General features: G+C 36.0%; 1 protein-coding gene across 2 annotated transcripts; it reads right to left on the reverse strand.

The window, feature by feature from the left end:
• Positions 1-152: 152 nt before the first annotated feature.
• Positions 153-6485, reverse strand: LOC123917482 (cell division control protein 48 homolog C-like). Of its 2 annotated transcripts, XM_045969220.1 has the most exons (12): positions 6134-6484; positions 5207-6031; positions 2943-3529; positions 2504-2656; positions 1745-1861; positions 1531-1635; positions 1261-1329; positions 1117-1181; positions 782-1031; positions 526-657; positions 381-428; positions 153-343 (listed from the first exon to the last, which is right to left on the reverse strand). In XM_045969220.1, the coding sequence occupies exons 1-11, from the start codon at positions 6411-6413 to the stop codon at positions 381-383; spliced, it is 2631 nt and encodes an 876-aa protein (XP_045825176.1). In that variant the 5' UTR covers positions 6414-6484; the 3' UTR covers positions 153-343. The 2 variants fall into 2 exon arrangements, with proteins under 2 accessions (XP_045825176.1, XP_045825175.1); XM_045969219.1 differs by having other exon boundaries at positions 5207-6485.
• Between the last annotated feature and the right edge of the window lie 4436 nt (positions 6486-10921).

Here is a 10921-nt window from a genome sequence, read left to right on the forward strand (position 1 = left end):
CATGATGTGTAATTTCCTTTTGTTTGGTATATTGCTTCTTCAAAGGCTTAATTTAGTCTTCGGAAAATATTTAAACTTTAATTGTTGCATTATTCTTTTTATTTGATACCAGTTTTTAATTCTTTTGTGTATTATTTTGTGAATTACAGTGTGCAATTAAGACAATAAAGCAATTAAGACCTTTTTTTTTGGACTAAAATGATTAGAATTAGAATTTTCTTCAAGTTACAACTGGTTCACATCCCTAAACTTTTACAATTACGTAAGTCATTTCTGGCCATCCAGTTCTCTCCCCCATTGACATCCCTAAACTTGTTTCCTTTTTTATTTCTGCCCGTGCTTCCTTTTTTGTTTCCTTTTATTTCTGGCCATCCAGTTTCTCACGCTGCTTTAAGGTTCTTTGAAAGTCGCTGATAGTGCTTCCTTTGCTGCTCCAAAAAACAGACTCAATTTCAATATAAATTTATAAAACCAATTATCAACAAAAAGATATTAGATTTCATGCTTGAAAGAAATTAACAATACCTCTTCGGACACAGAGGGAGATAGTTTACTCAGTGCTACCTCAAAATGCCTAGCCTTGACAGTCAATGTATCACTTTTTTCCCCGGTTGTGGTGAGCTTCTGTTCAAGAGCAGCCAATATTGCTTTGTCCATCTAATGGAGAAGAAAATCAGCAAAATCAATGCCACATGGCAACAACTTTACCTTTGCGCCAAGGGTTGCCCTCTAAAAAGAATAGAGAGATTAGGAGAAACAAAAAAGGAGAGCAGAGACAAACCAATGCTGCAAGATCAGCGCCACTAAAGTTTTCACAAGCTTTCATTCTTGCAATGGCGCACAAATCCACACTAGCATCAATTGGCATAAGCTTAAACCTTGCACGAGTTTGATCACGCCTTGCAAGCGTTTCCTTACCCCTTGCAAGAGCTTTCAATATCGAAACACGATCGTCTGGACTTGGAAGAGGAATATAAATAAGATTACCAAATCTACCCGGCCGTAGGAGAGCACTGTCCATCACCTCAGGCCTGGAAAATAAAAAATTGAGGGAATGCAGCAAGATGTGAAGTAATATAAGTAACATAATATAGTATTGAAGAACCAAAGGTGTACCTATTTGTTGCACTAATCACAAAAACACCTTTGCGTTGCTCTGCACCGTCTAACTCAACAAGCAACTGAAATTGCATATAATTGAGAAGAGTAAGAAGTCGATATGACAATAATTCGTTCCAAAAACTCGAAACCATTTTTTACCTGTTTGAGCACTCTTTCAATAACCCGTGTACCTCCTTCATTAACATGTTTTGTTGACAAATCATCCACCTGAGAATGTCGATAATAAATCTTACATTCAAACTACAAAGTTTGCTGGCATATTACATTCTACTAACCACACAAACCTTACAAATGAAATTTTAAGAATTTTCACTTGCAGTTTTCAAAACTGAAATCAAAAGATTATGCCTTCATATCATATTAGAGTTAACCAACATTTTTGTGACGAGACTAGGGAGAACCACAAACCTCGTCAAAAAAAAGTATACATGGTGCACATGCTCTTGCACGATCAAATAATTTCCGGACTCCATGCTCGCTTTCTCCAACATATTTATTTAGAAGCTCGGGACCCTAAAAACCATCAAAGGGAATTAAATTGTTCAAAATTAATTCATCATTTGAGACAAAGCAACATTCTATAAACCAAACTAATGCGAATGGATGGAATATTTAGACAGACCTTAATATAAATGAAATTAGCTCCCGCTTCATTGGCAACAGCTTTGGCAATCAGTGTTTTACCACAACCTGGAGGTCCGTAAAGCAAAAAACCCGTGTCACAATTCAACCCAAGTCCCTGAAATAAATTAATAACTTCAATAACACTGACCAGTTGTCTTAAATTGTAATACTGCTCAAGATACTCAGGGACACGACAAAATGAGCTGAGTATGTAAAAAGATTTGAATGTTTCCAATTTTGAAATTAGTTTGGCTGATGACTTTGAACAAAGAAAATGTGTAAAACAAAAACTGATTTAAGAATAAAACAATACAAATTAATTATGGTGTATTTGGCAATTTGCATCAAATTATGTGATAGCAATTTGCATCAAAACACAAACACCAGAAGGTCTGGCCTACCAAGGAGTAAGGACTATTGCCTCAAGCTGAGAGAAATTAGCAACAAAACAGATTCTCAAACATATCTTCCACTCTTCCAGTAAGGGTTTCATTGCTTTGGTTTAGAATCCAAATCATGGACACACACACACACACCCAATATTCATTCACCACCTTTTTATTTACATCTATATCTCACTAGTTTTTAATTAACGCAGAAAAACTCAACTGAATGATTTGAGTATATAATAGAGATGATAGCACATGTATAAAAGCCGGCTTGACTATATAATATTTTATTTTTCTCAATACTGTCTTATCCATGAATTGACACCAATTAACAGAAATTGCATAAAAAGTGTAGTATTAAAAATCACCTCATAAATGTCAGGGTCTTTTATGCGCTTTAGAATGTGTTGATCAAACTCCTCTCTTACATGATCAAGTGCACCAACATCTTCCCATTTAACATCAGGAATGGGAGAGAATCCTTCTCTTGTTAACGAAGGTTGCACCATTTTGGCTGCTTCCTGTATAAATACCTCACCTAAATAAATATGAAGATTTTTATGCATAAAAAAAGGTCAAGGAAAATCTAAGTCTACAGTACAATATAAGTATTGTACCAGCAATTTTTTCACTTTTATAGCGAACAGAATTTTATTAGAGAGACGAAGCAGAGGAGCATAAGACATCCTCCCAAACACAAGAATGTAAAACAAACATAGAAAAAGGCTTAGAGGGGATGAGAATTTAATTAAATAACATTAATAAGTAATAGTAATTTAAAAGGGTAAGAAAAAAAAACTAGAGCACCTCAAAATCAGACATTTTGATTGCAAATTTATTTTTTTGTTGGGGTGGCCAATGTTCCTTCCACCGGCCTTCATCATCACTCATGAGATCATTATGTGATTCATGTTCCATTTCATCCATTACCCTCTGAAATGCCAGTTCGCTAACTTCGCCAACAAGAGCTTCTAAATCAGCACCAACAAATCCTGGCGTGGACCTGGCTATTTTTCGCAGATCAATCGAATCGTCAAGCTTATGACTGCAATTTCGTGTGTGCAGGACAAGGATCTCCTCCCTGGCAGATTCATCAGGAATGCCAACAAGAATTTCTCGATCAAAACGACCAGGCCTTCTCAAAGCAGAGTCAACAGCATCGAGCCTATTTGTGGCTCCAATTACAAGAACATAACCAGTAGGTTTATCAGAACTCCCTGAATAACCATCTCCATCAATGCAAGTTAATAACTGTGTCACGATTCGTGAATCCACCTGTCGCTTTAAATCCTCTCGTTTTGAAGCAATTGCATCAATCTCATCAATAAAGATAATTGATGGAGCCGTCCTTTTTGCTTTAGCGAAAAGCTCTCTAAGCTTTTCTTCAGATCCACCTAGTTAAGAAAGCATACACATTCAAGAAAGCATAGTTATGATTAATCTGATAGCAGTCATGGAAGCAGTCAAAACTACTAATTTGCAATAACAAATACATGAGCATTCTGCAGTTTCCAGCTAAATAGTTTGAAACTCCTTTCTCGTACAAAGGCAATTAATGCAATTTAGACTCGGGGTCAGTACAGATGATTTTGTTGACAAGATTGTATTTAAGAAATAGAAATATGAAAAAAATCTTGTAACAAACTATGGGGACATTGACAATGGAGAAGTAACTAAAGCACACAAATCTCGTTATGTTCATTACTTCACAAGCTGTCATTATCTGCATTTCATGGAAAAGAAGCTGCAAGATGGCTTCAGCTATTACTGCTAGTAAAGTGAATGACTTCATTTCAATCACTCTTTGTAGAATCAGAAGTGATTCAACAATTGTTTAGTTCACTTAAGGGTCTATTTGGCATCCATGTATAAAATAAGAAAGTAGAAGTTTTTTTTTTTTAACTGAAATATTCACATTCTTTTTATCTATCTTTTCTAAGAAAATTCTTCCTGCACTAACACATTGCATAATTTCACAATTTTATTTCCCTTTGCAATCTTGCAGTGCAAACTATTCCAGTAAATATAAACTACATAAATTTGAACAAAAAATGTGATCAGACTCTGCGTGTGTGTGTGAGATTATTTCTATGTATTCACAGTGTAAAAAATTTTACGCATGTATCCAATTAAATCACATCGTTGTAAGTGCCACATTCACAGGTTAATTACTAAAATAACTTTAAAGCTATCTACGTAAAAAAAATTACATTTTCGTGTATACAAATTAAATCCTATATATATTGTTCTGGTCTATAACACAGTCCTAGGGTTTAGGCCTTAGTTAGGGGTGGTTCCTAGGGTTTTAGAATGAGTGTGTGTGTGTGTCTGTGCAGAAACTCGATCCTTGCTCTAGAAGCTGACTCCTGTTATATAGTGTCTCTAATGGCTTGGACACTCCAATCATTCTGAGGCCCAAATCTATATGTGGTGTGGGTCCTAAAGAATATTTTGTCCTTAGCCGCTGGTAATGATTAGATGAGGTGCGTAAGGACAAGGTATGAATAAGTCCCACACAATGAGGGTAATGTGTGACGGAGGGTCATATCCTCTTTGGCTTAGGTAAGACCTAGGCAGCAGTTCATTGTATGAAACCACCTCATCCCTGGGTCGGCTGTCAATAGATCCTGGTTCCCATTATTAGGGTACCAACCCTAAGGTACCGTACTGAGCCCTCGAGCATCAAGGTCATAATGGTGTAGGGGCTCTAAAAGCCTATAAATGCTCAGCCTATTTAAGGTGCTGGCGTGAAGGTACTGTGCACATTCCTTAGGCTCGGCCGTCCAAAGGACCTGGTGCCCACCGCTAGGGTACCAATTCTAACCACTTCATGAAGTAATCCACCGATACATAAGGAACTTCAGCTAACCCGGGGCGAAAAAGAATGGGCCTAAAATGTCCACCCTCATCAATGGAATGGCTAGGACAAGGTGATTGAAATGAACATATTGAGATTGCATTTTGAATTTCAAATAACATCACTCTAAAAAAACACCTAATTCTATACACTAAGTAATAAAAACAAAAAGGAATTCGACAAAATAATCGTTTAACCAAAAAATCATATTTACCAGGGACAGCAGTAATAACATCAGTAGCAGAAATAGGATAAAATGGAACTTCAGCTTCATTCCCAATAGCATGAGCAAGTCTAGTTTTTCCACAACCAGGAGGACCATGTAACAAAATTCCTCTTTTCAGTTTCATTCCATACTCTCTAATCAATTCAGGCTGACGCAGTAATTTCACAGTTATCTTCAATTCTTTAATTATCTTCTTCATCTCATTTCCAACTAAATCCTTAAACATAGTCCCCTTCATTTTCTTCTTTCCATCACCACCACCAACACCGACACTACCACCGGTCCAAAACTGCATTAACTTAACCGGTTGTCCCCGTTTCATTTCTGTCTTTGACACTACTCTGTCTCCGTTATCGGAAGAATACTCAGACGAAATTCCCTTGCTCGTCGATTCCACATTTTGCATTCTTTCATCATCATCATCATAAGCATCATCATCATCATCATCATCATCAAAATCATCATAATCATATTCAGATTCAGATTCAGCAATCTTACGTCTCTTTGGAGAAGTTTTAGAAGTTTCTTTCTCACCACCACCGCCGGCGCCGTTAACAGCTTTCTCACCACTGCTCTCGGGAGCAAAATCAGGGGAAATCGAAGTTTCTTTCTCACCACCACCACCACCACCACCGCCGGCGCCGTTAGAAGCTTTCTCGCCGCTAATCTCGGGAGCAAAATCAGGGGAAGTAGAAGTTTCGTTCTCACCACCACCACCACCGCCACCGCCGGCGCCGTTAGAAGCTTTCTCGCCGCTAATCTCGGGAGCAAAATCAGGGGAAGTAGAAGTTTCTTTCTCACCACCACCACCACCACCACCACCGCCGGAGCCGTTAGAAGCTTTCTCGCCGCACATCTCGGGAGCAAAATCAGGGGAAGTAGAAGTTTCTTTCTCACCACCACCACCACCACCACCGGCGCCGTTAACAGCTTTCTCGCCGCCACTCTCGGGAGCAAAATGAGGGGAAGTAGAAGTTTCAGATTGATGAATGCGATGTCTCTTTCGAGAAGATTGATTGGTGGTGGTGTGAGTAGCCGGAAGAGCGTTCTGAACTAACTGAAGGAGTGATGGATAATCATTGTGGTGGTAATCGGAGTAAGTTGAACGAAGATGGTTGACGATTTCATCGGCGGTTGAGAAACTTGATTTGCAGGAATCGATTTGACGGAGAAGGGTTGTTTGGAACTTTCCCATTTCAACTTTCTTCAATAAAAGCCATTTTTTTCTCTTTTAAATTTGTATTGTATTTATAGTACTTTGAGTAGGACTTAGCGGCATTATATTATAATGTGATTTTTTTTGGAAACAGAAAGTTGTTTGGGCTGACTTTGATTGTTGAGTCTTTCGCACTTATTTAAGAGTTTAATTGATATGCACCGACAGTGTAAAATAGTTTTACACCATCGTCCAATAAAAAACCATTATTTTGCCATGTCATATCAAGAAAGTGGGGTGAAGTGTGGTGATGTGACGGAAAACATGGTTGGTATTGGTTGACAGTGTAAAATTATTTTACACCGTCGGTGCGTATCAATTAAATCCCTTATTTAATACTCATAGAAATAAAAATCATTAATCACTTGTAACTCAAACAGAGACACATATAGAGAGAGAATTATGTTGTGTCTATTTTATCTTATACAATTAACTTCTCCGATTGAAATTAATTCTATAAGCATGGAAGAAAGTGAAAGAGTGTCCAACACCATTGACCACTCCTTCAAGGTTTCTCTTGAGTTTTTTCTCTTTTATCTTTCAATTTCTAATTTTCATATGCAGGGATGGAGGCAGAAATTTTGCTTAGACGACCAATTTTAAAAATATAATTTAATAAAAAAAAGCTAAATTTTAAAAGCATAACATATATAAGAAGTTATAAGATAAATCTCAAATTAATAGTATTATGGACCATTTTTTTAAGTCAAACTATTTAGCCTCGCTATTAGGATTGAGTATTGGAACTCGACTGATGATTGCAAAGACAGGAAAATATGTTGTTGAAGGAAATGCGGTGTTAGGAAGTAATATTGATGATAATGTTTATATACCAAGAGTATCTTTGACACCTTCTAATGCAAAAATTTCTTTCGTATTTCAGCGGAGACGGTTTTTTTTTTTTTTTTTATGTATCATTTGAAATGACTATTAATAAATGTCAAGGACAATCACTCAAAAATGTTAGAGTATATCTTCCAACGTTCGTGTTCTCGTATGATCAATTAAATGTTGCAATTTTTAGAGTTACTTCAAAAAAAGGGTTGAAGATTTTGCTAACTGATGAAGACGGTGGAAATACTAATGTAACTTAAAACGTGGTGTATAGAGAAGTTATTTCTAATTCATAGGGTTCGTAAAATGTGAGATGGTTGACCTATGAAAATAATTTACCACCGGTTGCAAAAAGTTGTATCCTTATTGCATGAAAAATGCATTTTCTTAGAAATAAGCAAATACAAATCATGCTTGAAAGAAAGTTAAAAGAATGAACCATACCGTATTACAAAAACAATAACATTCGATACAAAATAATGTCTAGATGGATTCTCACTGAATAACACTTTTTCATGTTATTAAGTATGTTTTTCACATAAGAAATTAACCCCAAATGCAAAGGTAGGAAAAATGGGGTGCCAAAGTCATGGATATAGATATAGGGACACCAAAATTGTAAATATATAAGGCAAAATAGAACTAAAACTTTTTCAAGCCTTGTTTTTATGTGGGTTTACTTTTGCATATTTTTTTTTTTGGTAAAAGTACTTTTGCATATGTTATTTTGGGTAAACCAAAAGTATATGTGCAACTGCATATGCACCAGTAAGAAATCGAATCCAAGATCAAATGGTTAAGAAGCTCAAGTATCCACCGCTCGTGCCTTACTATTTTGCATATGTTTTTCAACGTAGTCTGCGAAAATATTATAATCAACCCAAAGAAAATAACAATAATAATTTACTAATATTTTTTTATCAATTTACTTTTATAGGTTTTATATATCAATATTTTATTTTGTCTTTGTCTCTAAAAATGCTCATTCCCAATGTCAAATAATTTCAACCTACATTGGTGTTTACTTTGCCATTAAGTTTAACATCCATATATGGAGGCAACAAAGAATTCATTGATGAAAGCAGATATGAATTCGAAGGGTGAAACTCTTATACAAACTTTACCTCTTATACAAGAGTTTCACCCTTCGATTTCGAACCTTCTTCCATTGATAAATTCTCTGCTGCCATTAGATGCATGTTTAACTTAACGACAAACCAAACATTAATGTATAGGTTGAAATTATTTGACGTTGGGAATATGCAATTTTAGAGACAAAAACAAAACAAAATATTGATATATAAAATTAAAACCTATAAACATATATTGATAAAAAAATATTAGTAAATTATTATTGTTGTTTCTCTCTCTCCCTCCCTATCTCTCTATCTCTCTCCATATTACTAGCTTTTTAAAAGGGGTTCATTTGCATATTTTCAATGTCAAATAATTTCAACCTAGACGTGTTTGCTTTGTCATTAAGTTTAATATCCATTTAATGACGGTAGAGAGAATTCATCAATGCAAGCAGGTATGAATTTGAAGGGGAAACTCTTGTATAAGAGATAAACTGCATCATAATAACAAAATTAAGCAAACCAATTGCCACATATTCATTTCAAATAGTTGCAAATGAAACTCAAAGATTGTAACAAATCGTATTTGTTGGTTTTTGTATGTTGGCTATATTTTGTAAAAACATCTTTTAGCCAAGTGTTGAGACATATGTGCACACATCATGTGTTGAGACAGATGTGCGTACACATTGGAACAACACCTGTATGTCTGACTGCGCGCCAGTTAGCGTTTTTATTTTCTATTCAATCTTTCGAAGATTTGATTGAAGAATTATTTCGTGGTGACTTATACAACAAGGCGCACGTGGTCCATTATTTCTGAAGGCAGCCGAACCCTAGTTCTATTTTCTAAAGGAATAAAATAACTTTTAGAAAATATAATATTTGTTTCAAAAATATATATGCTGCTGCTGCAATTTTGAAGACCTAATTTCGTCTTGAAGCCCAAGCAAGTCTTATGCTATATAAAGGGTGCTGCTAACCCTGTTTTATACACCGAAACTTGAAGCAAAAATAGAATATCAAAGATGTAGTCTTCTAAGGGTTTCATGTCTTTAAGCCACTCTCTAGGAGAGTTGGTGTAAAGTGAACCACTCGGGTTGTGAGATGGTCACTATGTCCTCACTCAGAAACATGTAGGTAATGAGTTGAGAATTGTACTTGGAGGAAGCTTTTAAGCAACTCCAAATTGTGAACTTAGTCGTTGGCTAGGTGTTAATGTCGTTGAAGTTGTCTTCATCTTTGTCAAGGAGAGTATCTCCATTCTGTTGTTATTGAAATCCTCACTGGTTGTAAGGTTAAGGGGAGTGAGACGGAGTCTCATATCTAGGAGTTCCTAGGTAGAAGTTGCATTGGGTAGGGATTAAATGATGAGTTGTAAACGGGGGAGTTTAGCTCTGAATTAATACTGCTGATAGTGAATTTCCTCCTGAATTGGTATCCCCTAGATTAGGCTTTTAGGCTGAACTGGGTTAACAATTATGTGTGTTGTTTATGTTTTTCAGTATCTGTTTTTAATGCTCTACTTTATTGTTCTTCCTGCTAAGACAAGTGTTACGACAAGTGTCTGAACATCGTGGACAACACATGTCTATTGTGTACTAGAATTTCAATATTCATTTCATAAGTCACAAATCAATCATCACAATACAGTAACATACAAAAGCAAGTTTTCATATCAAAAGTGAGCACAGCAGTGGAAGTAATAATTATTCATATTCTCAAATGGACTCATCCTGATGCCAATTCACTGCAAAGTTTTGTATCCTACAATTACAACCTTTTTGAAAATATTCATATTTTTCTTTGAGTGAGGCCTCAAGATTGACTTGACAGCATTCATCGCAAGCGATCAATGATAAAATATTGACATTGTTAGATTGAGGTTTAGTCTTCTAAATCTCAAAAAGCAAAATATTTCCAGCCTCTAAGCATTAAGTTTCTTGCGATACATCATTGGGTCTTCCCCTGGTCCTTTATGATGCTTTTCGCCAACTAGGAAGACCGCGCTCCGTATAAACAACTTGATAATGGCGACTGATATCAGACAATAAATCAAATTTTAAACCACCAAACTTGCCGACTAACTTATGTAAACCATTCCGATTAAGAGAATCATCGCTGGTAGACAAAGTTAGTTGCTCAGGAGCTTTCGATAGCTTCAATTCAGCAGGGTGAGCCGACATAAAATGTAACCATAATTCATAAGTATTATCAAAATGTCTACATTAAGGGGTACATAGTAAAAGTAAGAAGTTTTCATGAAATTGCACACGGTGTCTCCCGTGAACATGTGTTTCTAGTAGTTTCTTGTTGGTGAAGGAATCAAAACTATTGGAAACGCATGTTCAGGAGAGACATCGTGTGCAATTTCACAAAAACTTCTTACTTTTACTTTGTACCCCCTGTGGCAGACATTTTGATAATACTGATGAATTACAGTTACATTTTATGTCGGCTCACCCTGCTGAATTGAAGTTGTCGAAAGCTCCTGAGCAACTAACTTTGTCTACCAACGATGATTCTTTGAATTAGAGTGGTTTACATAAGTTAGTCAGCAAGTTTGGTGGTTTAAAA

Source organism: Trifolium pratense, linkage group LG3, assembly GCF_020283565.1.
Source record: "Trifolium pratense cultivar HEN17-A07 linkage group LG3, ARS_RC_1.1, whole genome shotgun sequence".
Classification (NCBI taxonomy): Eukaryota; Viridiplantae; Streptophyta; class Magnoliopsida; order Fabales; family Fabaceae; genus Trifolium; species Trifolium pratense.